This window comes from Bacillus rossius, chromosome 15 (genome assembly GCF_032445375.1).
Source record: "Bacillus rossius redtenbacheri isolate Brsri chromosome 15, Brsri_v3, whole genome shotgun sequence".
Classification (NCBI taxonomy): Eukaryota; Metazoa; Arthropoda; class Insecta; order Phasmatodea; family Bacillidae; genus Bacillus; species Bacillus rossius.
This window is the reverse complement of record NC_086342.1, coordinates 21,874,010-21,901,588: the sequence shown is the minus strand read 5'-3', so window position 1 is coordinate 21,901,588 and position 27,579 is coordinate 21,874,010. Positions and strand designations below refer to the sequence as shown.

At 36.1% G+C, this 27,579-nt stretch overlaps 2 protein-coding genes and 1 long non-coding RNA gene across 4 annotated transcripts in view; 1 reads left to right on the top strand and 2 right to left on the bottom strand.

Moving 5' to 3' along the window:
- On the bottom strand, positions 1-10,582 carry LOC134539552 (uncharacterized). 2 transcript variants are annotated; one of them, XM_063381685.1, is made up of 5 exons: positions 10,450-10,582; positions 7,276-7,432; positions 5,075-5,238; positions 3,709-3,777; positions 1-528 (listed from the first exon to the last, which is right to left on the bottom strand). In XM_063381685.1, the coding sequence occupies exons 1-5, from the start codon at positions 10,453-10,455 to the stop codon at positions 340-342; spliced, it is 585 nt and encodes a 194-aa protein (XP_063237755.1). In that variant the 5' UTR covers positions 10,456-10,582; the 3' UTR covers positions 1-339. The 2 variants fall into 2 exon arrangements, with proteins under 2 accessions (XP_063237755.1, XP_063237756.1); XM_063381686.1 differs by having other exon boundaries at positions 5,075-5,235; positions 10,450-10,548.
- A 2,680-nt stretch (positions 10,583-13,262) lies between these two features.
- The window catches only part of LOC134539699 (uncharacterized), a 37,954-nt gene continuing 23,637 nt past the window's right edge, over positions 13,263-27,579 (top strand). Inside the window, exon 1 of the long non-coding RNA XR_010076344.1 lies at positions 13,263-13,772. This is a non-coding gene — a long non-coding RNA (uncharacterized LOC134539699). The remainder of the gene's footprint in view (positions 13,773-27,579) is intronic.
- LOC134539698 (rap guanine nucleotide exchange factor 4) overlaps positions 22,599-27,579 on the bottom strand; it is a 281,454-nt gene continuing 276,473 nt past the window's right edge. Inside the window, exon 20 of the mRNA XM_063381914.1 lies at positions 22,599-25,064. Coding sequence (XP_063237984.1) covers positions 24,940-25,064 — 125 coding nt within the window. The 3' untranslated portion in view covers positions 22,599-24,939. The remainder of the gene's footprint in view (positions 25,065-27,579) is intronic.

Sequence of the window (27,579 nt, the reverse complement as noted above, 5' to 3'; positions counted from 1 at the left end):
TTTTATAGTTGGCACAAATTATTTTAATATACAATTTTCAAAAATTACAAGTGGGCTACAATAAAAAAATACATTTTAGAATATTAATAGACATGATTTGAACAATAATCACAAATTTAGTATACCAGTATTTACATATTTACAATTTGTATTTACACCAATATTCACCAATATTAATCACACATGTTTAATGTTTAACGTTGATGGTTACAAGCTCAAAAAATGACTTGCCATTTGAAGCCGTGTACGGTAAGCACACGGCAACGTATTGTTGTGTTTGGTATTCGTCGAGTACATACGACTTGCTGGAAGCTCATTGGCGGAGAGGCAACGGGGCGCTCAGCGCCTGAAGGCAGACAGCCACTGGCCGGCCTGCGCCGCAGGCACCTCCGGGAGCTTCTGGTGCTGCTCCGATAAGCCCTCCGCGGGAGTCTGCGGGACGGGAGATTTCCCGTCGGCCTCCGCGCGCACGGGGTCCTCCCGTCCGGACACGTGACCCGCGGGGTCTTCCTGCGCCGGCTCCCCCTCCTGCGGGCAGAGCGACGCGCGTCTTTTCACGTCAATACGTCTTTCTAATTGCTTCCATAAAAAAAAACAAATTGGTTGTCTGTAAAGTCGGTTTACGGACGATACTTTAACGTGCGACAACATCATGACAAAACATTGATGAAATGATTGCATATTTTTATGAATAAAATTGAATCAATATAATTTTAATAATAAAACTATAAATACTTGAAATTATACTACTGATCAGATTTTTAAAATGCAAGAATAATAATTATCCTTTATTGCCGAAATTGTTGTTGTAATAAGCAATGAAAACCACATTAACTTTTCGCTTCACTTTATAAACAGTCGACTAAACGGTTCACGTGTAGATGACTTAATTTTAAAAACTGGCGTCTAGCTATAAAGTTTAAATATAACTATGAACAAGTTTTCATATAAATAAACTGTAATCAAATAGCTATCATCAATTATATGAACCACATAATTTTTTAGTCAATTGTAACATAACGTATTATTACTGCACTCGCCGACAGCGTAACGGAACAATGAGCGTAACGGGACACTTTCGTGCGTGCAGCCGGCGTTCATCGATTTATTAGACGTTGTCACGTCAAAAAACGAATAACAAAATCGGGGGATACAGTTTGGTGTTGCAGCTACATATCTATCATCTCCCATCCAAAATTTTAATTATACCACTGGATAGCTAAAGTATCAAAGAATTCGTCACGCTAAGTGAGGACTGTAGCATCGTGCGCGCCGGAGGGGGGGGGGGGGGAAGCGCGGCCATTTTGAGGTCATTTTGCTGCGTGTACAGATTTATATTTAATATAACTTTTGACTCGAGAAGCTACGACGTTCGTTTGAGTTTCAAACGTCAGCTCCCTTCAAAATCTATCGGTTTCATATATAAAACATTAGTGTAAAGTAGTAAGTATATACCTATGGTGTTTAAATATAATCAAAATATATAAAATGTCGGCCTATACACGTCAAAAAGCCAAATAGAGATAGTATAATTACGGTTGGAAAGGGCTTCCCAAAAGCAATCGAATGATACCAATAAAACACCGTATGACCGAGTTAAGCAGTGCCGGGAACGTAAAAGAATGAATGCGGCCGAGCGGATCTACGACGGTGCCAGTACATCTGCAGCTGGGGCGGTTGAAATTATGCAAGTGGATGATTAAATCGCTTCTATATCAACGCCGGACTGGGTAGGCATCGATTGTGTACGATCGTCTATTATGAAGACGAATTGTGCAGCAGCTAGTGCAAGTTTCACTACGACGTTTGTCAACAATCCATTCGGACGTAAGTGTGATGTGTGTGATCGTCTATGGTTTCTACGCTCATTGAAGCCAACAAAAGAAAAATATTACCTGTTACGTACACGTATTCACGTACAACACACAGCAGTGTCCATTACAGCCACAACCCATTCTTTTTCCTAAACAAACTATCAGCTTTAAGTAACGCATATATGGATCCATCTATGGCCACCGGATACGGAAAATCAAGAGTATTAGGACAAATCATAAGCCGTGAGAATCCTGCCGTTCGTGAGAATTTAAAAAATTTACAGTTTAGAAAAAAAATCAATTTTCTGGGGAGCAACGGAATAAATCTAAAAACGGAAAAGGAGGGGAAGTAATTTTTACTAATTCAAGTTGGGGGAGCAATATTCATTGTGCCATACTAACAAAATAATTACTAAAAAATTTAGTTTTTTCATTAATGTCACGATTTAATTTTTTTCCAGTGTGTATATATAAATTATATATATAAATTATATATAAATATATAAATAAATTAATATATATATAAATATAATTTCCGCTTCTGAAAAAGATTGGGAAGCTGCAACTAAGTACTTTGAATACGCCCTTTACACTATTAATATCAAATTCACACAGTATTCAAAGGTGAAAATAGCAAGTGATGTGAGAGATGTGAGAGATGAGGCAGTTGCATCCACCGTGACTAGCACGATTAAGTTAAATTGGGAATTAAAGTTTGAGTCTCGCAAGCCATTATTTTGATTTTCTAGTCATGACTATTTTTTAAGGGCTATTTCGGTAAATTAAACACCATACCTCTCCATAATTCGTTATGTCACTAATATTCTTACAGCAGATATTACTTATTGTAATATAATAAAAAATTCTGCAAAACGTCCTGCAAGTGTAACTCGTCACTTGCGCGACATTTCACACACATTACATAATGCTTTGTAAATAATTCTTTCAAATATTCATGATAAAACAGATGCGAGAGAGGTAGGGTTTAACATTCAGAAATAGCACGTTACAGTAATGAGAAAAACGTAAGTGAGTGTTTCAGCTCTCAATAACGCAAAAATTAACGCTTTGTCACGTTGCAAACATACTTATAATACGAAACTCCCGACACGAAATTTAACTTAGTTTTTTTTTAAATAACGCAGAGAGTAATAAATACTCGCAAATTATGTTTTCAACTGCATTTATGAACGCGAATAATACGTAGTTTCCGCACCCGCAGCTAGAATTTGCTACCGGAATGGCTACGACTATTTTATCATTTGATTAGCAGACCTATATTTTAAACTATGTAATAAAAATACTCCGATAAAAGCGAAAAAACCTTGAAATACTAAACCCCGGTTTAGGACCTGATTTTCGACCAGGAATTTCATTAAAATAATGACCATCTTGTTAAAATTCACTAAACAGTTAATACTATAAAGTCTACATTTGGCTTTGTGAACTTGGTTCGTGTCATCCGCCGCAGATGGCAGCAACGTGGTTACGCATTTCCGTTCGAGATTTTCGCCCCATTCACGCAATTACTCCTACCAAATGCCGTATACCGAGAGCTAAGACGTTGCACGTCAAAATAAACAAGCCGCGAGAGACCCCTCCTTACGCCATTTGATTTTATGCATTAACATTTTCCACAGTACAGCTTCGTGCGCGAGAACTTGCTCGAGGCTTTTACACAAAGCAAGAATTAAAATGTCACAAAATTAAATATATATTTAGAAATTGAGTTCTCAACTGAAAAAATCAAATAAAATTATAATATTCTCAATATGCGTATTTGACACCTAAAATTGTTACATTTAACCACTGCTGAATGATACTAGGGAATAACCAACAGCTTTTACTTCACATGCACAAATTTTTAGTACATAGATTATTCCAAACCACAAACCTTTTCTTTAGCAGCAGTTTCGTGTTCATTGCTTGGATCCTCGCTTTTCCGGCCTTGAAGTGTATCAAACTGGAAAAAAAAATCACAGATTTACGAACACTTCATGATAAATTTAAATATAGTTTTAATAAAAAATATAATACACACACAAAGTGTATAAACTTGACGAAGTTATTATTCCACATACATACGGGGTAACGGTCATAGAACGTGGCAAGTAGTATAACAAAGTACCAACATCAAAAATCCAAGTTTGGACCTTGGTTTAGCTGCACGTTTTCACCCAAACAAGTAAAACCACGCGACTACTCCTGCAGCTACCAGTGAGACACAAAGCAATAAACAGTTGCTCACGATCAAAAAATTTTGAAACTACTAAAAATGTGAATAATCATTTGTAGTTTTCAAAACTCAAGCGTCTTCAAACTTTCAACATGAACCAGGCCAAGTCTTGAAAACTTTGAACATGAACCAGGCCAAGTCTTGAAAACTTTGAACATGAACCAGGCCAAGTCTTGAAAACTTTGAACATGAACCAGGCCAAGTCTTGAAAACTTTGAACATGAACCAGGCCAAGTCTTGAAAACTTTGAACATGAACCAGGCCAAGTCTTGAAAACTTTGAACATGAACCAGGCCAAGTCTTGAAAACTTTGAACATGAACCAGGCCAAGTCTTGAAAACTTTGAACATGAACCAGGCCAAGTCTTGAAAACTTTGAACATGAACCAGGCCAAGTCTTGAAAACTTTGAACATGAACCAGGCCAAGTCTTGAAAACTTTGAACATGAACCAGGCCAAGTCTTGAAAACTTTGAACATGAACCAGGCCAAGTCTTGAAAACTTTGAACATGAACCAGGCCAAGTCTTGAAAACTTTGAACATGAACCAGGCCAAGTCTTGAAAACTTTGAACATGAACCAGGCCAAGTCTTGAAAACTTTGAACATGAACCAGGCCAAGTCTTGAAAACTTTGAACATGAACCAGGCCAAGTCTTGAAAACTTTGAACATGAACCAGGCCAAGTCTTGAAAACTTTGAACATGAACCAGGCCAAGTCTTGAAAACTTTGAACATGAACCAGGCCAAGTCTTGAAAACTTTGAACATGAACCAGGCCAAGTCTTGAAAACTTTGAACATGAACCAGGCCAAGTCTTGAAAACTTTGAACATGAACAAGGCCAAGTCTTGAAAACTTTGAACATGAACAAGGCCAAGTCTTGAAAACTTTGAACATGAACCAGGCCAAGTCTTGAAAACTTTGAACATGAACCAGGCCAAGTCTTGAAAACTTTTAACATGAACCAGGCCAAGTTATGAAAACTATGTTTACAATCCAAAATAATGTTATTTATCCACACACGTACCACGTAAGACTTGGCCGAGTAGGCTGTGGAGCAGACATAAGCCGGCACACTCTGAACTGTCTTCAGGACGCCCGCGGACACTCCCAGCGCCCAGTGCTTGGCGGAGGCCAGCCTGGACTCCTCGCAATCAGCGCGGTCAGCGACCTGCGATTTGGTCGGATCTGCTAAAAAAATATACGGTTGCGTGTTACGAGTTATGCTTACTTGACGTGATAAAAAAACTAATTTTGCATGCAATCAATACAAAAAAATTAAAGGTCTGGAGGAATACAAGCACGGTTTTTAAAGTAAAAATTCAGTAAAATTAACAAAAATGAAATATGTAATATACAGTATTAATGCAAAGATATAAATAAAATCCTTTAATCTACTAAAATAATCTAGATAAATTTTAATTATACGCAAATCCATCATGCTAAATGTTTCTCCTAATTTATTAATTTTCGTTATTTATTAAATAATTTATAATGAAATTATACATACGGGAACATAACCCCAAATAAATACACTTGAAAATACTCTTTAAAAATGTTTATAAACAATTTTTATCACATATTACAAATAAAAGTTTTTAAATTACATGGACCAGTATTCAAGACCAATCATTGTATATGATTTAAAAGTCTACATATTTTTTTGGATGTAGCCTTTTTTCCATTATTTGAAAAATATCTCTGCATGGCGCGTGCATCGTAATAAATTCTATCATTTTTTCACAACACGCCTAAAGTAGGCCCTATAAATTCAAAAATTAATAAAGTCGCAGGGCCGCAGGCAGAATTTCGACAACTATAAACAATTTTTTTCTTTAGTAATTTTCTTAATTGAATTTTAAAATCAATTTTATTGTCCCTCTCAAACCTAGGGGAATAGTAGACATAAGTAGGTATTCAAAAAATTGCAGTGCCCAATATGAATTTACTTCACAGGAGAAACTTCGTAGCAATCTAGTCACTATTATTAAACAGGCATTCCATAAAATTGTGCTCTACACTTCAAAAACAATTAAAAACATGAAACCAAGATGGCGTTTTTGAATACGATTCCTTAGAATAAAACTTAAAAAATTTATCAAGTGATGCTCTTTATGAAATACAACAGGAATATGCGTTTTCAAAATTCTCATACACAAAATTTAGTTTACAAAATACATTTCAGATATATTTGAAAATGAAGTTACATAACGTTACAAAGTTAAGTCTTAAAAAGTGTCCTCTATCGCGTATACCTGGCAACAGAGCACACCGAAACAAGGCAGTGGCGGATTCATAGGGGGGCCGCAGGGGGCGCGAACCCCCCCCCCCCCCCCCCTTGTCCAGGGCAGCCCAGCACCAAGCATGGTTCTTGGCAAGGGGAGGGCGCGCACCCGGCCGCCGATGTTATACAATACACATTCATACACTTACCTTTAACGACTTCATGTCTTGGAAACAGTTTGAATAAAGTTTTATTAAGCTTTGCATGTGACTAAAATCTTTAGTTTTTCTGTAGTGATTTTGACATTTGTATACTGCACAATTGGCCATTTTAACTACATATAGCACACAATTATGCACCAAAAACCGCAGATATTCGGGCGAGACGTAAATGAAACGGATGGAGCTTGGAAAAAGATCTCTGGCTGCATCCAAGCAACCAAGGTGTCGTAACAAGGGAGTGTGTGGAAGAGGTAGACCTGCGCCCCCCCCCCCCCCTTTTTTTGATTTTTCTGTATCTGCCACTGAAACAAGGACAGTGCATTGGAGATAGAAAGTGCCAATTAAAAGGAAGAGACGCATGTACCATCAGGGTATAAAGTCACGCACCACCCCAGGGCTCGGCGGCCATAAGACATGCCACTAGGCCAGACCTACAATTTTCCAAATTTTAATAGCCACCAACGGGGCAGCGGATGTTTTACTCTGCCTCCCCTTCCTTTCCCTCGTAGGCAGGACAGGAAGGGGAAACCAATGGGAATGGAAGGGGGACAAACTGTGGCACTCAGTCCTCTTCGCACACTCAGCTGGGAATTCAGCCCGTACCGCAACTAAAGACGAGGGGGGAGGGGAGGGGCTATCCTTCTCATTCCCTCCATCTTATAATGATGACAATTTGGGAGGACAAGAGCCCTGCCGGGCTTGTACCTTCCCCGCGCTGAGGGGCTGCGCCCCAGTGATGAAAAACCGGCGGCTCGGCGGCCAGAGTCCAGGACATGGACTCACCTTCGTCGAGGTTCTCGGAGACCTTGAGCTTGCCCTGCACCAGCGACACCAGCTGGTCGACTTGCTTCCTCACCGCCTGCCCGGCCGGGTTGTCCTGCACCGCCTGGGAGGCGTCCGCCACCTGGCCCTTCACCTTCGCCAACACCTCGCCCACGGCCTGGCGGGGGAACAACCAACCTCCCAGTCCACGCAACACCGAGGGGTAAATATGTAGTTGGGCGACATGTGTTGAAAAAAAACACTTTAAAATTCCGAAAATACTTTTATTCTATGCCTTTTAACTTCCCTCTTTTCATAAAACCCGGCGGAGATGAGAAATTCCAAACACTTTAGGAGACATCGCATTAATTTTCATCACAATGCCTTATACTAATGGCTAAATAATTGTACCCACCTCTTAACTTAGGTGAGTTTTTAAACGTTTCAAAATTTAATGTTTTATTTGTTATTTGGATATTGTTGCGCCAGTAATAAGTAAAAAAATAAAAAAAAATACGTTAGTTCCTACTGTTCATACTTCGTCCCGGTTTGTTAGGTCAGTTCAGTTACATTATAAATACTTTAAAACTAAACAACCATTAAAATTAATTCATATTATTTTTAATTAGTTTTAAAGTATTTTTAATGTAACTGACCTGACCTTATCGACCATTTTAATTAATTAGGCATTCACGAACACATGGCAAAATAAAAAAAATGTTGACGGTCCAATGATTGCACAGGTCTTGTATTGCGAAATAAGAACGGCGATATCTCCTAAAGTATTTGTAATTTTTTTTCTCCGCCGGGCTTTATGAAAAGAGGAAGTTAAAAAGCATAAAATAAAAGTATTTTCGGAATTTTATTTTTTTTTAACAAATATCGCTAAACTACATATTTACCCACCAAGAGCAAGCTGCGGCCTCACGGGGCGCCGTGCTCGCTATGTTCGTCATGTTGGCTACGCATCTCACGGGTCACTCACCACAAAAACCGCTACCTTACCTACGTTTGCGATGTCCCCAGGTGTTTAGTTCTCTATTTTTAGACGTGACGTCTAATAAACCGATGAACGCCGGCTGCACGCACGAAAAAGTGTCCCGTAACACACATTGTCCCGTTACGCTGTCTCCCGTTACGCTCATTGTACGCTTGCGCCGCATCTATCTCTCTTCCACTGGATTGGAACAACCATCGATTTGACTTTTTCGAGGCACATTAAACTTGAAACACTCCCATTAGTTTCCTACTTTTCCTATCATCGTCCTATCCTTAGCAGAATGACACAGATTAGAAGAAGTTAAATAGCAAACATGTATTAAAGTTATAGTTAAAATAATCTCTTCGTTAAAGTAAAACATATTTGAATTAATGAGTGCAAATAAAAATAAGTTTATCAATATTGTAGATTTCATTTCACTCCTTTGTATCCATACAAAATAGTGATAATTCAATAAAAATGATTCAATTTTATTCATATAAGTATGCAATAATTTCATCAATGTTTTGTTATGACGTCACGTTAAACCATAGTCCGTAAACCGACTTTAAAGACAACCAATTTTTTCTATCACTAACGAGTGAATATACGTTATCACGACAGTTAAGTTTTATAATCGCGGCGCTTACAGACTATACAGCCTGCAAATACGTGGTCGCAACAAATTAAGTAAGGCCTGGGAGATACGATTTAGGTCTCCGACATTACAAAAAAAATTAGAATTATAACCAAAATGGAAAATATCCGTGCGTATCGCGAGGAAAACTTTGTCACCGAGTTTCTCCAGGTTAACTCGCATTTTGCAGGCATTTGCCGGATGTCCCATAACAAAGTCAAGCCGAGAACATTAGATTGGCCAATTAATCACGGTTCTGTATCAAAAAACCCAATACTCAAAACGTTTTCAAGTTTTAGGCATTTTTTTTCAAAAGTTTTTGAAATCTCCCATCCTGCACCAAATTACTTCATGCTGTAAATAATGTTTGCTACTCAATAATAAACAACCTTATTATTGATAATTCAAAATTAAATCAAACATACCATACTTCTGATTGAAAAGTTTTTTTTTTAAGACTCAAGCGGCAACAATTTTTAATCGGGTAACAGACTATTCACACTGTCAAAAAAAATTCGTTGCTAACTTAGCAAGTTGTTTGCTTTAATTACCATATTTTCAAATAACTAGCAAATGTAAGGTAAGTTTTTACACTTTTTTTGCTGCATAAGTCCTGCTAATCCGCCCCTCCCCTCGGATTATAGCAGGTTTGATTTTATTTTTAATTATCAATAAGAGTTATTCATGGTTGCGAATAAAAGTATTTTCGTCACAGTATATAAGTTGGTGCAGTGCGGAGTGTGACAAACCATTGAAAAAGAAAGCCCGTTACTCGAAAACTTATGACTTCTTGAATTTTAGTTGTTTGAATCAGAACCGTTAACATATCAACCATTCTCAGCTTGACGTAGAATTAGAGGACATTCCGTATATACGTTTTGTTGGCTGCACTGCGGGGAGAGAAGCTAGCCCACGCTGACAGGTCAAACGCGGTATCTTTGTCCCTAGTACCTAGAACCAGTTTTAATTAATATTAAAAATAAACTGATAATTCAAAATAAAGTCATGGGAAAATTCAATAATAGGACGTGTTTTAATTAATTATTAACAATTGATTATGATAACATTTCAGTATACAAAGCAATAAATTGGTGAATGAGGTAAAGCCATAAGAAATTCTTGAGTAGAAGTCAACTATTTAAAAAATTAATTAATTTCTTTACAGAATCCCTATTAAGTATTGCAGGTATCTGCAGTCAGATTGCAATGCAAAATAGTTTATACATTACATTTCTGCTGTCTTTGTCCTGTTTCAGAAAGTAAAACGCCAACGAAGCAAGTCTTAAGCTCAAAAATAAATCATTTAGGTAACAGTAAAACTAAAATGTTGCTTGGTATTTTAAAAAACGTTATGGCTTCTAATTCATAAGCAAACTAACCATGCCAAACGGGGCTGAACCGTTTCAGTCCAAATAGAGAGTACCAATTCGAATTTCATCAAGAATTATTCGAGGTACATAAACACTATGATCATTAATTTCAAAAAGAAAATCATCATACCGATACAGTAGCGGCCAACCTACGAGCAAGTTTTTAATTTTAAATGTACACCAGAAACTAGTCGCATCTCGTACCGTACCTGCATTGTCGTTCAAAGGCAGCACGTGTAGAACGCGGAAGACAAGTTGACTCCTTTGGATCACGACGCTGACTGCTGACAAGTTGACACGCAATGTGTCGCTCCGATGCCGCGCGACCATTACGTCATCAGTGCAGCTACACTAGAGCCATCTATATTCATAAACCTTCAGTTGTATTGGGCGAGTTTGCTAACTGCTCGCGCGGCGTGCGGAACGTGACGTCACAACTCAGCCGAGTGCCGATTATTACGCGATGATGCGGAAACGTTAAAACGGAAACGGAAAAGATATTTATGTATCACTAAACGTCATCAGCTTCCACAATGCTTGGTTACGTAACAAATAGACACTAATGTGATTGAATCTCAAGATTATGAAAAATTAATTTCAATTTTTAAAATATAGGCATTCGAAAACACAACACGGCCAATATCAACACGTCCAATAAAAATAAAACCTAAAGTAATATTAGGACAATAGATATTCTTGTACTTGAAACATTTTTTATCATACCTATTAAAATCGTAAAAAAAAAATTGGTTGTCTGTAAAGTCGGTTTACGGACGATAGTTTAACGTGACAACGTCATAACAAAACATTGATGAAATGATTGCATACTTTATGAATAAAATTGAATCATTTTTTATTTTAATAATAAGAGAATAAATACTTGTAATTATACTAGTAATCAGATTTTTTAAAATGCAAGAATAATAAAGCTTTATTGCCGAAATCGTTGTTGTAATAAGCAATGAAAACCACATTAACTTTTCACATCACTTTATAAACAGTCGAGTGGAAGAGAGATAGATGCGGCGCAAGCGTACAATGAGCGTAACGGGACACAGCGTAACGGAACAATGTGCGTAACAGGTCACAGCGCAACGGGACACTTTTTCGTGCGTGCAGCCGGCGTTCATCGATTTATTAGACGTTGTCACGTTAAAAAAAAAGGGACAACCACCGGGGTCAAATACCCGACTTCTGTTGGTCGCACGAAGTCACGTTAACGGAAGAGTTGAGCATCGCCCAGCTAATCCGCGCGGGCCCCAAGTCCGCAAGCGAGCCGTAAGACTTGTCTCCTCTACGTCCCTGGACGGGCCAACGCTCGCACGATTACGTCCACTTTTTTGGCGTGAAAACTTCTACCTGCTCGTCACAGTGATGGTCGAACTTTCTTGTGTGGCGAAATACCGTCAGATTTGAATCGCTAACAACTGCGAGATTAATAATGCGTAAACAATGGTTGAGTCCACAGTGGCTGTACGTGTTTGTCGTTCAGTATTTGTTTGCCTGTGACGTCATCGTACCAGTGTAGGCGCATTCACGCGATCGTTACGGATTAGCTTTGTGCAAAACTCGTGCAGCTAGGACATTGATTTGGATGTCATTGTGAAGGGTTTGCGGAGCACTACTTCTAGGACCTGAAGTGAGACAATAAAAACACTACCCAGAATATAAATGAAAACCGGTACTAAACTGAAAATTACAATATAATTAAAGACGTCGTCTCACATGACTCGTAAACATGCTCGGAATTATAGAAAACGCTAGTTAAGAGAAAATCTCGCGTCGAAAGGGAATCCAAAAAGCCTAAGAAGGTCGAGTGTCGAGCGAATGCGAGAGCTAACGGCAGCGTTTGCTTGATCAGACAACACTGCGACACAAGTGTGCCGCAAACTGTATTGTCATCACAGCTACTGCGGGCCTCGTGGTCCGAGTGCCAGAACCAAGCATCGAACCATGACCCCCCGCATTCGATTACTGGCCCTGGACCCCCAGTCCCCCACAATTTTACAGTCACGTGCTACATTATAATTGCGTGGTTATTTATACCTGCACTCTTTTTAGAATGTTATTAAACCTGCAAATACAGCGTATAATTATGTTTACTATTTTATAGGTTCAAACTAAGGTTTATTTATAAAATTATTTTACTTAAAAATAACCGCAGCGAGTATGTATATTTATTTCACACACTGATATAAAAATGAAAATAGTCACAGAAAAATAAAATTAGCTGTAGGTGTAGAATCTTCTAAAATTTAATTGAATAAAAAAATATTGAATTTGTTTTTTTTTCTAGTTTGTAAAAAAAATTATAATAGTTAAACATTTAAAAATAAACAGGACTGGGCCCGGGGGTCCACCCAGCCCCGCCCCCCCCCCCCCCCCCCTTAGGGGGTCATGGGGTCCACGAAGAGTTCCAGGCTGCGGAATGCAGCATACTGCCTCTTGTTGTGAAAATGGAGTTTATGTGTGGATGTCTGTGAAAAATACGATACTGGGTTACTTCTAAGGTGTCGTTGAAATTTGTTTCCTTGGCGGGACCGCGGTAGGGACTCGAACCCGCGTGCTGCTGAGGGCAATGCGATGAATAAAGAACTGGGAGCAAGCGCGGCTCCAGAGGAAGGGCGCAAGGAGCGATAGCCCCTTCCGAGCCCAAATTTTACTTCTTATTTCTTTGTAGGGAATATTAATGTTAACCTAAATAGTTTAGCTAATGTGCTAAACTCTTCTTTCAGTCAAAATTTATATGAACATACTAATTTTCAGTATTTGAGACCATATATTTGGTGAATATCCCAAGGGCAATGTCATGATTATTAACTGCATTCTCCTGTGTGTGAGAGCCCTGCCCGACAGGTCTTCCTGAAGCCGCCATTGACTGGGAGGAAATACCTAAATGAGCGAGATTTGGTAAAGACGGTTTTGAAACCCAGTGTGAGCTGTTTCAGTCGCACTGCCTACCGTGCGTCCTAATTGCCAGAGTTTGTAGATTGCCCGTATAGGTACGTGCTGTTGTAAAAACTGTGTTCCGCGAGATCCGTCTCCGTTTACGTGATCCGTCTCCGTTTCCGTGTCAGTGGCAAATGTAAATGCTAAAACATGAACTCCTATCACATTTCAAACGGTAACCGGAAATTCAAATATCGTGAGTGTTCTGTTCTTTTTATGTGTCCGAAGTACACAGGTTGGGACAAAAAGTTCAAATTGAATTCCCGGTTCCCGTTTGAAAACGTGTTTGTTTTTGTTATTGAAGGAAATGGAAGGTGTTGCAAGTCAATAAGAGCCACTTTGCCTTACTGAATAAATATATAATATTGAACTCCCACAACTTTCATAAGTTCAATCTCAAACTACAAAGCAACAAAACAATAAACAAAAACATTTGGTTTGGAATATTTACTGCGCTCTGGTGACAACTTTAGAAATCAATACATTCGCCATCGGACATCGCAATTGTGGACAGGGCAGTTTTCGGTGAGACAATGTGACGTCACTCACATTCGGATAAGGACACGGACCACGCACAGCACAGGTTCGGACTATTCTAGACGGGCTCTAAGGGGCCCAAAACATTGGCTGAATTGTAGTGTTTGCGGTGTGGAAACAGTTTTAAATGTCCTTTCTTTTATATAATAAATTTGATTGTTTTTAATGATGGAGGTTTTCTTTTGTAAATATATACAATCACCTGGCATTATCAAGCACCATTTTCGCATTATGTTGGGTGGCACAACATGGTGATGTTGAGGTTAAACATTAATTTCAACTACGTCACAGCATGTCTCTCTCCTGAGAATTCCTAACGGCATGTTTAGGGAGCATTTTCCCGTGGGGAACAGGTTAATAAATACCATACAATTCAGCTTTTACCTTTCTATCCATTAACATAAAAAAAAAAACTAAATACCCCGCCATTCGGTTAACTTCCCCTAGTTTGGCGACACTAAATCACAACCAGAAGTTTTGAAGTCATATAGGCAAGGAAACGTGTTCCATGGCCCCACCTGCATTGTAAATGGGCCTCTACGATGATGTAGACAATCCTCTCATCCAGACTAGCACCCTCTAACGACTCCAAGATTTCTCTGCCCACCCTTTGGCCGTAAAAATCCTTGATAAGTACTGTTTTATACTTAATTTTACAAGAGTGAAAATAGCTAACAATGTGTGTTTTAAGAATAAAATTTAGACATGAAACATGTGGTACAGCCACTTGAAAGCACTCAAGGGACTTGCAAGGCACCTTTATCTTCATTTCTCCACCATATAATGTCATGGTTGCCATTCAAATATCATAGTTGTCCTATGCACGACGCTAAGACTGACAGGCAACACTGTGCTAGAAGCGCCAGTGAGCATCTCACTCATCATCCCGCCTCACTGAAACACTCACACACCCCTGACTAGGTGGGCCTCCAAACAAGCCAATCTGGGTTTGATTCCCCGCGGAGTTTACTATAATCTTTGAGGATTCTTCACATTCTCTCTTTGCATAACCACAGGGATGTCGGAACAGAGAGGGGGGGGGGGGGGGCAGCAGGGGCGAGTTGCCCTCGTGCTGTTATGCATGGGGGGGCGAGAGTAGCATTTCGCCCCCCTCCTTTTCCCAGAATAAATGTTTGGTCCTAGTAGTATTTTTCTCAACCAGTAGTTACAAACGTTGCATTGGTGATCACATTGATTAGAAAATCAAATTTATGATTGTCAATATACTGTAAAATGATTGCATATTCCTAGATGGTATTTTATTTAAATTGTACTACTGTCAGAGAAGTATTTAATACATACTACGTCATCAAATTCTTGGGATGATATATTTAATATTTTTGTTCGGAAACTCATTAAATAGCAGAATTTTGCATCTAAAATTCCAAATTTTTCCGGGAGACCCCCCGCTCTAGGACTGTGTGATACATCTTTTCGCCCCCCCACTCATGAAAATGTTCCGACGTCCCTGAATAACCATGTGACATTAAACTTCATGAATATAAATCAAACATAAGTTCTTATGAGTTGGTAAACGTGAAGTAAAATTTTGAGTTTCTTTATTATTTGAGATTCAACAATTTGAAAGTTGTTTCATGCCATTCAAGTATCTGTGAATTTCCTGTGTACTGATACAGGTTTTTTGCTCATAGATGTTTTCAAAATATAATGAAAAATTAAATACCTAAATAATTCTTAACAGTTGTTTGCAAGCAAGCATAGCTAACAACATAATTATTTTTGGTAAGGTTGAAATCTAGTGCTGCATAGCACAAAATACTAAAAAAAATTTTTTTTATACCAACTTTTTTATTTATTGGTAACATAAGAAAGATAAAAATGTCAGTTTACACTGACACCTTCAAATTATGCAAGGTAGTTGAGAATAATAATAATTCCACAATTTATTATGCATTTACATGCATTTATTTTAACATATGTAACGAAAGATAGTATAAACATTACATAATACCATAATCATAAAAGGATTGTATATAGCAAATATGTATTTTATTTAGTATGTCACAACACCAAATAAGAAAACACTGGGTAAAAAATAGATGCATTAAAATGTATATCATGTACACAAAGATACCGCATAGCAAATTTATATATTGACCCAGAAAATATTATTTGTAATACAATTAGAACAGTAAAATGGTGTAATACTTAGTTCTTAAGTTTGAACAGCAAGGCTAACAGGATAAGTTAAGCACAATAACATAAGAGCCATTTTTGCAATGCTTGGTAAAAAAAAAAAAAAATAGTCCACACAGCTCAATAAATACCAAACATTTGTGTTCATAAATTTACCACAAGCATGTTTCACAACATTGATTAAAGAATCTTGCGAGAAATTTTGGACAGTATTCAGTTATTTTGAAATTACGTATTGAGAAGCATGGCAAAGAAAAGCCTAAAACAAAGCAGTAAGTGGCTTCTAGTTGTAAGAGAACACATTCTCGAATACATTGAAGAATTTTGTTTGATGTACAGCAGACATTTTATATTCCATATTTGTTATACATTTTCTCGGTAAAGTTATCTCAGTAAAAAATCATTGTTTGTGTGGTGCACACATGAATACCTGGAAATTCAAATTTGTTAATCATAATTCATAACTAATGGTATGCATAAATTCATTATTCTTACTTTGTTAAATATATTTTGATTGTATTGCTAATTAAAATGTTTGTTATTCCTGGTTTCACGTGCAACATTTTACTAAATTACTGAGCTGGAGATAACTCCGTAGCTTCATATTATTTAGGATGTGTTAGTATTTGTTTTTTTTATCATCTTAAATTTTGCCTTCAAAGATTTTTGTGGGAATCAAACTGTATACATTCATTTTGGTTGTCAGTTGTCACTGTTTATAATTACTTACTCTAAAATGTTAATAGGATTATTGAAGTTATGTTAAAAAAAAATGAATTTTTTTTTAATGGACTGATAGAATGTAAGCTAATAGGGCTGTATAATACAGATTGTCAACAAATACCTGGTATCCAAATTTCAGGATTTATAATAAAATTTTGCTACAGTGTTTTTATATCACAAGGACATTTTTTATATAGAATAAACAAAATTAAATATAATAAATAGATATAGTATTCCAAGGCACATGCTGATTTCTATGAAGGAAGCTTGAAACCTTTTCAAAGATATATATTCCAACTTTTTAAGTGGACAGTCTCCAAATTACTTAAATTTTATGTGTGACTAAACCAAATTGAGGCATCAAAAAACAATGTGCAAGTTTGCGAAGGCTGTTTGAAATTAAAATTTTGTGACTTACAGCACCGTTACTGGCTCCAGGGGGGGAGGAGGGGGGGGAGACGACAACTGCCCAGCACCCGCGATTGGCAGGACATTGCGCCAGCCCTTTTTGTTTTTATTTTCCTCGTTCGTCTAGTTTTCTGTGGATAATATGGGCATTAAATGGAAGGAAAAGGGAAGAATTATACTGTTGTTATTAGCTTGTAATTTAAAGTGCTGGTCAATAACTTCTGATTTAGATTCAGTTCTCATGATTTTATATTTGTAAATTTCAAAGACTCTATTGCGAAACCATCGTAATTTGATATTTAAAGTCAGGAAAGAATATTAAAAAATTTTTTTTAAGATATATCAGTAAACCCATTGTTGAAATTTGAGTTTGAGGTTGGCTTTAAAACTTTGTTTAGGGAGTTTATTTTAAAAATTTTCCAGAGGAAGGCCCCCGGAGTAAGAGTAAATGGTCCAGAGCCCTGTAAGTCTGCGGCAACCCCTGCCTGTAGACAATCTGATATATGGCCACTGGCTTTAGCAAACACAATTTACTGTCTTGTGAAGAAATACAAATGACAAAATGACCTGATTTAACTGTTATATTTAAAAAAACAAAAAAAAAACAGTGGGAATGAGAGTCAATGTCTTTGGAAAAATACTGTGAAACTTGAACACACATGGCCAGCTGTGAGACAGGGGTGCAAATCTGTATCAAAGGGAAGGGGGGAGGGGGGGGGGGGTCCAGGGCGGTCCAAGAGTTGCACGTGGGTTTTTACCGACATAAGACATCTTTGGATAGGGTACTTTCACGTTGTATACTGACTATATTTCGGCCTGTATGCATACAATAAGCAGAAAACTTCAAAATTTTCAGAAAGTTTTTCATAAAACATAATTTTGACGTTTATCAATCCCGTTTCACAATCACGATTTTGAAAGTTCAAACGGGCCCCCTTAGTGAGTGGCTTCTTAATTCCAGGAGGGCTCTCCCCCCCCCCCCCCCCCCCCCTCCCCGGATCTATGCCCATGGCTGTGACACTCGCTACTAAACAGAACCATGTCTTTGAGTAATGGCCACAGTTGTTTCCAGACATGGTGTTTTCATATTCTCAGAAATACATATTGGACTAAATGTTGGGCAGAAAAAAAAACCCTTGCTTCAATGAAAAGTTTAACAGTGAAAATGTAATAGATATTAGAAGAATATAAGTACCACTTCAGAAATTATTTTTGCCTCAAAAAATGTTAAGAGGACATTCAGAAAAATGCACTGTTCCCCAAAATATAAACTACTCTGATACTATTCAGTTATTATTGTGGACTGCACAATCCTAGCAGTAAATAATTCATGAACATTACTAAAGGTCATTCCTTATTTCACATTTGGGATTAAAACTACACTTTGATGATGGTTTTTATATTCTTGGGTTGAAAATTAATGTATCTACCTAATGTCACTTGATAAAAAACTTTTAAGGCAATAAACTGAATTTTATGCAAAAATAAAATCTATAAAATTCTCATTTGTTTTATAGGCCTATTACCTAATATTTTTGATTGTTTTGTTCAATGTATACATTTTTTGTAATGCATTCAGGAAGTTCCAAACAGTCATTTGTGTTATATAAATATAATTTTCAAAAATAATCATTAGTGAATAGTTCAACTTAAATGTGTTATATCATTTTTAATACAAAATCTTCAGTTTTTTTTTTTTTTTTTTAGTTTGGTATTGTACTGTGGCATTAAAAGCTGTTTGGAATTTTTGTTGTGATATGGGATGAACCTCTGTATACTTTTTAGACATAGTAGTACAAGATCATAGTCAGCTCAAAACATAAAGGGGGGGCATGATTTGGAAAAAGTTGTAAGCTATGAAAAAACCCACAGTGTGTATTTTTTGTGTTTTCTCAAAGATGACAATTTTTACAACATCAACAACCAACCTGGATACATCCTTGCAATTGGCCATGTTTTAAATTGTAGTGTAGGAAAGATTGTTAGTGACTGTTGGCAAACATGTGTGTGTGTGTGAACGATGGCTCTTGAACTAGATATATAACATAATTATTATTTCCACCCAAAATGAAATGGTTAGTGAAAGACTTATAGGTATGAATCTAGTTTAAAAATATGTATTAAAAAAATCAATCATTTATCAAATTGTGATTGCTTAGTGTCCATACATCAATAGTTATTAATTATTATACATTACATAATATAAGACCCGTAATATACATGCTCATTTTTTCCAAGATCCAAATCCCTTATACTGTAGATTGATAAAGTAATTGGTGATTGAGTGAACTACCAGCACAGTTATCACATGACCATTTACAATATAAAGCTATCTATTTAGACTAAATACTACACTAATAGAGTTTCTACAAAATGATCCAAATATATTTTGAAATAATTTCCTGGTGTTAAAATTACATTACCTGACATTAAATAGTTTCTTAAATAACAGTATTTTGGGAAGATTAGATTTATTTAATATTTATATTCTCCTAAAATTAAAGATAATTAAAAAAAAAACACAGATATATAGTTTTACTAAAGAAAAAATAGTTCAATCTTACACCATGCTTTCCACATAAATTTAAACTTGATTACAGAAAACAGTTTGTTCATATTACTTATTACAAAAATACATAATCTTTTTGCCTAATAGAAACTCTTATTCAAAAGGCCTCAGAGCCACAAAAAAAAAAAGTGATCTCATCAATATAAATCCAGTCTTTGCAACATTCAGTGTAATCATTTGAGAACAAGGTGTTCTGTAGAATTGAAATCAATCTACAGGAGTCTTCAGCTGCAGGATCATTATGACAAAATAAGTTGAAAACATGTTGTAAATAATAGAGAAAGTATTTAAATTAGAACACAGAGCATCTGGATTGTATTTAAATGAACGAAGTCCTACAACCGCTGTGAATTTTGTCGCTGTAGTAAATTTACAGTGGTTGCAGGACATCATTCAATTAAATATAATCCAAATGCTCTGTGTTCTAATTTAAATACCTACTTTCTCTATTATTCAGTAAAAATGTGTTTCAACCTAAACTTCTAAGAGTTATAGGTACCAGACTAGGGAAGCACTTTAGACCATAAGTCGTACAAATGTTTTCAACTTATTTTGTCATGATGGACCTGCAGCAGCTGTATGAATTATTAATGATGCTACTAACGAATGTAATGGATGAACTGCAGCTAAGCCCATTCTGAAAGATGGAAAGGAAATGGAAAAGAATATTATACGTGACTGGAAAAAAAAAAAAGACAGGCTGCTACTGGTGATAAATAAGCAAGCACAGCTCGACAAATGTGCAGGCTGTTAGGTGCAAGTGTTGCGAATCAGATCTGTACCTCAGAACCAAAAGAGTCTAAGTCACAATTGAGCAAATTTACAGGAGATTAAAAGAAAAAAAATTCTCTTTCAATATTAATGCGTTTTCCATTAACCACAATATGCTTGCACCCAGCAAGAAAGAACTTATTATTAATTTCTTCCAAATGAGGAACTTTTTATAATAGCAACAGGTATGTTGTACTGCACCCAGTGGCAAATGGAAGGGGGAGAATATATCCACCTGAAGTTATGAAAGAAAGAAAGAAAAAAAAAAAGAGAAAAAAAAAGAGCTATTGGCGGAAGCAGTCGGTGGCTGTTACCACACCTGGAAGGAAGCAACGCACATGGAGAATGGTAATGTAATTGTCCAAACTCCTTGTTAACGAATACTCAAACTATAGTACCGTACCTATTTTTTCTCTCTTTCAAATCTCCTCCTGAAATAAATTCCTTTATCCACCCCTGATTGTATCTGAACTTACGTTTCTCTGGCACAATTAAAACTTTGAAAACATGATCTGCAATTAAATTTTTTTTTAAAAATATGACTTAGGCTGGTTTTACTCTGAGTTTCAACCAAATACAACTGTTAGCACTCTCCTGCAAACTAAATCACAACCATGACCTTGAACCAAAGCTCTGGCTGGAGTTTGCAATATTCCGAGAGTATCAGGAAAAATAGTTATTGCTACGCACCTAGGCAAGGTTCCATTATTACCACAATAATTTAAGTCAAAGATATATTTTAGAAGCGTATAGTGGTGCCTTCACTTAAATTTGTATCACAGCGTTAATTCATGGGTCATTGTTGGAGTACATCGGTTACAGCAGAAAGTATGAAAGCAGTCTTCCGAACATTCATATGAAGGTGTCAAGCAAGGAGAATTATTTTCTTGACATCTCGGTTTGGCAACTACATAAAGTAATTATTTACAGTACGCATACAAATCTGCATCCAGCATCTGATAATCTTTAAAAAAAAAAGGATTAATTCTTTTCCTTTCTTTATCACATAATCCTGTATAGTCTGAGTCATGTCTTAAATTTGCGAGCTCTCAAAAGTATTACCAGGCGTAACCATTTCCCAAATGTCGCTTGGAAAGCATCACATGATGTTTGTTCATCGAGCACTGACATCCACGTGAAGTTGCTCACAAACACGGTTGATAGAACAACGATAGCAGGAGGATTCATAGCATAGAGACAAGGTTTTATGTTTTATCGTCAGGCCAATTTCATTTAAAAACAGGAAATTTTGGTGTTATGTTATTTTATTTTTTTATAAAATCTTGTTATTAAAAATAATAGCATATTACTGAACAAATAAAATACTTTAATGTTCCATTATACTGATTTTTCCAAAACAGTTTTTTTTACTGATACATGACACGCATCTTCAATATAATGATTTGTAATAAGCTTGTCTAACTTTTCGGAACAAATAAAATAAATCTGTTAAGCATTTTGCGTTTGAAGAATGTTCTAAAGTCATAAAGTCATAATGTAAAAATGAATTACTAAATACAGTCACAAGATTTTAAACATTTTATAATATTTTTTTTAATTCAAATGCGATACAATTATTATGCTAAAAAAATTACTTTTGTTAAATTTAATATTTAAAAGATTAGGTTTTTGCCATTAGAGTTGAGTTTTGAATGAAAATGCTGATTAGTTTCATGATTTTAGATGCATTTGGTGCTTAACGGTGTGTTAACTTGCATTTCGGTGTTATATAGTGTTATTGACATGATTTTTGGTGTTATCACAATCCACCATTGATGGCTTAGAATGAAAACCTTGTATCTCATAAAATGCAAATTTTACAGCAGAGACAAAAAACCGTTTCTTTCGCCCCCCTACTGATATACGTGGTTTCTTTTTTTCCCGATAGAAAGCAGTAGGATGCACATTTTATTTATTTCAGCCAAACATTTTGTGAGATACGAGGTTTTCCAGCCAAAAACATAAAAAAACGTATTTTCGTCCAAAAATTGAGATACAAGGTTTTCATTCTAAGCCATCAATATAACCTTGTCCCTACCCATTGGGTTGTACCACTACATATTGAGAACTGTTAAATTTGATTCAAGTGACATGACACAGATTGTAATTACAACTTAAAAAGTTCGAAGCTCACTCTTTAATATATACACTTTTCTTACATGAAATTTTTTTTTAAATATTTTGAAAATAAATAAAGTGTATGCTGGTTTAGAGAATCATAAATTTATACAATTGAAAATAACATTTTCTTTTTTTTTGCAATCTGTTCACCATACATGATTATCTTTTTTTTATTTAGAGAAGTCAATGTTAATCAAAGTAAAATAAAATTGTGGACATGTTAGCATATGTTCGTAAAAAAATGGTATGTATTTTTTTTTAATCTTCCCGATTTATTTAATTTTTTTTACCTACATATTTCATTTAGAAAAATGAGCATTTTATCATAAAAATTTCAGGGAATTTTTATTTTGAAATGTTGAAGAACAGTAATTTATAAAATATGCGCCAGCTCTCTACGTAGTATTTATGACAAGAATTAACAACTAGATTGACTACTTATGTATGAAATAAAGCATGCATTTTAGATATTTCCTAGGAGAATTTGATTACAAAGTGAAGTGAAATGGTTGCGTGTGGCCTACCAACATCAGTGTTCAATTGTCAGTATAAATTGTTTTTTTTTTTTCAAGTTAAAATCAGATAAGTAACATTATTACCACAATCTCCATTTACCAGGAACAATAGTGATTGAGGACGCCACACAGTTGACACTAATGTACAATATAAAATCTGAACAAATTTACAAATAGGATATATGCTATAGTTGCTTTTAAGAATACATGCAGAAAACCTCATTATGATCATCAGTTTTAAAAAAAATTGTGGTCCAATATTTTTGTTGCATTATTTTGGGTTTTTAGTGGTTAATTTTTTGAAAAGTTTTGGATCAAAAGAACAACATAAATTCTGTAAGACTGTTAATTGGATCTTTAAGCTCATCAAATCTGCTCATATTTGCTATAAAACATTAAATGTATAGTCCCCATCTAGGATTTGTGTCTGTTATTGTTGTGCCTACCGTAAAACTGAGGTTATACCAAAATCAGACTTACCGAGAGCTGGGTTATCTAAAATGCCTCCTAAATTCCAAATCCAATGCATGACATGTGTGGTTATAAGTTGTTATTTTAGGTAGCACTAAGATTTTTTGAAATATGCAGTGAGTTAACGCTGGCTGACGGAACTTACTTCTAATGAAGAGATGGCGGGACATTGCTGCTAGAAAACAATTGGAGGGGCACAAAAAATATTTTAGGATGAGTAATTCATACCAAGTATATATTGATGTATGTAATCAAAAAAATATAATTTTAACATTAATTAAGTATGTACATAAGTAAAGCCTACAAAGGGATTTTGACCTTCAAAGCATTAAGAATTACATACTGTAAATAATTAGATAAAATTATTAATAGATGTCCATGACTGAATAGAATACAAATAGTTATTCGAAACTGGCTTCTCCCCTTAAGTTCGGTTAGCCTGGTTTTCCCGGTATTTTTTCTGTAATTCAATTTTTAATAGTTACAATCACCTATTTATTTTTTAACTGACTGAGTACCTGGTTTTGTACAGGTGGATAAAGATTTTTGATACTGCAAATGTTCTTTTAAGAATCACGTAAAAAAAAAAGAAGTAAAATCTAAATTGATGCCAAGTCTTCGACCCACTGATACTCTAATAGATGGCTTGTACTTTCAAAGTATTTATTGCTGTTCTTTTCGTAATGTCCTCTTAATGTCATTGAACAGTCTGAATACAGAACAGTATTACATGCTCCGAGATGAGAAAGTACAGTGGATGCTGCTGTGGGGATTTATTACTCTGTAAAAACTTGTTAATATGTACAATACGGTTAATTTCGTAGTTAACATTCAGTTTTAGTTACAATATAACTATTGCTATATGTCTCATGGAAAAATAAATTTTTAAAATAAACCATAGCCTATACACATGTGTCTATATCCAAGATGCAGGATATTTGTTTTCTATGTCATTTTGTAGCATTATCTTTGTTGTAAATTTTTTTGTTTAGAAACCGAGGCAAAGCAATTCATGGAGATGACGTGTGCTTTAAAGAAGACAAATTAATTTTTTTACCTTTACACAACTTAAAAAAATTAGGATTCACTTTTTATATTCATAATGAGGTATCCAAAACATGTGAAAGTAATGATGAATCACACGTAACATGAAACAAACTTCCATCAAAATACTGTGACACATAAATCGAGACAGTTAACCGAACGTCAGCAGTGCACTACTCAATATTGTTACATTGTTACACATCCTACAAATAAGGTTATTGGCAAATAAATTTAAATTACGTAAATTAAGAAACGTTTGACAATTACACACACATATTCTCATTGATCCCTTTTATCTCAGTTGATTGATGACTAGGCAAATATTCAAAAGCCAGCCGTATCGCAGTCAGTTGAAACAGATCAGTTTTTTTTCCCCAGCAGTACGAGGAAGATACTTATTTTGCTTGTTTACGTAAAGTTGTGCTTGTTGGTGACTACGAACGCCTAGGCTCCAGTTTCTGCGATAAACTAGTTAGAACTCGCTGATTGTCGATTATTCTCATACAGCTGATGTACGAGCGGACGTCTGCTTCACTTTTCGGAGACGGTGGCTCCAGCACTGCGAAAACACGTTTACAGTGAAACCTCTTCTGTGAAAACACTGCTAATACAAAACTCCTCATTAATACAGAGTGCTTTCACAGTTTCTAGAAATTATATAGGAGTTAAAGAGCTAAGGAATGTGTTTAATACAAAAGTATGGTTAGTATGTGATACAAAGTTGTTTTTGTTCCAAGGGTAAACAATTAGATTCAACTAAAATAATACTGATGCCATTGCTTAGATTCATTGTAGGAGTGGGGAAAAAAATCTTGGAAATTATATTCTTCCAAAATGATAATAATAGGTAGTTTTGTAGGTAATTTATAAACCTTTGCTTTTTTCTTTAATCCTTTTACGTGAAATACAATAGAATTTTTTTTTTTTATTCATAGGTGTAGCCATCCTAAAATAGTATTTTACTGTCCCTAAAAAAACTACGTTTGGTGCAGTATAAAATTGTCTATAAGTTTTAAATTTATTGGAATTTAATTTAGAACTTATATAAAAATTGTAATACAATTTTGTAATAGTTTGGTTAACACAAACTCCATTATTGCAAAGTGACATTCTATGGGGTCCCTTCAGGTTTTGTATTATTGATGTTTGACTGTACAAACATAAAACCATTAAATTTTTTTTAGATAGGAATGAAACTTAAATGTGATGAAATGAACATGTGAATTAAGGTCTCCACACACTAAAGTGGTACGTTGACACGGCAGGCACTGTACTGCACTGTACCGATCATGCACATATCCTTAAATGGCAAGCAAAAACGGTACAAGGCAATGCGGTTACATGAAATATGGTGGCATCTATAGAACACATGATTGTGAATGGAGGCACAGTCAACAGCATCCATACAGCAACGGTCAATTATATTGCTGCAGTACCATACAAAAGAAGCAATGCACCTTCACATACCATTTTCTTTATCACACCACTGTAGTACCTTTCCTTTAGAGCTACCACTATGATGTATCCTGCCAGTGTGTGGGGACCTTTCGGGTTTAGGGTACAAACATTAAGGTCATTGGTTATGATGGGTGCAGCAGTAAGGTTTGAGGAACATGGGTACGTCAAACAAGTGAACACAAAAAGCAAAGTAAACAGAAAGAGTTAGCCAGTGAGCATGGGTGTAGATCCCTGGTTTGGGATCAGGGGAGGGGGGGGGGGAGGGGGTCAGGCCTTTCCTGGAATCAAGAAACCCCTCACTAAGGATGGGGTCTGCTTTCGCTTGCAAAAGCGTGACTGTAAAATGGGTTTGATGTCAAAACTATGTTTTATGGATAACTTTCTGTAAATTTCAAAGTTATCTGCTTGTTGCATGCATATTGGCCCAAATATGGAAGTATACAATACTAGCATACATTACTAGCCAGAGATGACTTGTGTAGGTCAACCTGACACGCAAAACTCTCTGGTTGCCCCTCCCTCCCCACCTCTTTGCAAAACCGACGGATTTGTGCCCCTGCCGGTGGGTGTCCTCAAATTACTCCCATTTACCACACACGTTTGCTTTGTCAATGCTCAATTATTAATCTCATCATCTGTCACCTGTCTCCAAGGACCCACATGTCGTCAGTATGTTGAACCCTAGTATGTTAACTCTTGCTTCTCTTCGAGATGATCGGGGATTTGATTATTAACAAATACATTATTGGCTCTGATTTCACCGGAGATGTAAAATGTGGAGAGTGTCTCTTTGGAGCAAGTGGGTTTTCTCAGGGTACTTCCATCTGCTTCATCGATGCATTCTTCCTCTGCTCCACCCTTGCCTCATTTCACCTCCTGCGTTCCTTAGGTCGACTGGAACTGCGAACTCTTCCTTCCGTGCTGCGTTCCGCTCCATCGTTCACCACTATCTCATCTATGTAAACTGTATACCTTGCCTCAGGTGAATATCAACACGTAGATTATAATCTTCATTCGTCTCCTAAAGAGTGTTGATAAGATTTTTGAAGTGAAACTTCTTTTCTGAGGGGGCTACAATTTTCGAGCATTACGAAAATTCAGATCGCATTAGGGGAATAGTTAGGTACGTGGTGGGGGAACCGGTAGAGGAATCGGCAGGGGAAAGGTATAAATTGTGCAGCATACTTGCACACTTGAGTACTGGTACACCAGAGTACTTGCACACTTGCATTCTCGTACACTTGCATACTTGCATGGTAGCATAATTTAGGACTCACATACTTGCGTATTTTTTTTTTAATCTGAGACCTCTGGACGGAACCCACTAATATATCAAACGGAAATTATTAATTATTTATTGTATATTTCCTAACATCTGTGGTGTCCCGCCAGAATGAATGAATTGAATAGTGTAAATTAACCTTACTATAATCCAAACTGAAAATATTTCTTAGTGTAACTATTTTATCTGTGGTAAATAAAAGTATGTGGTATCTGTAACAAATGGTAGTGTATTATCTAAGTGTTTCTGTATCGTTGACATAACAATATTACAACATATTTGATTCACAGAATTAATAAGTCACACTATAGTATAATTAAAATTATTTGCTAAT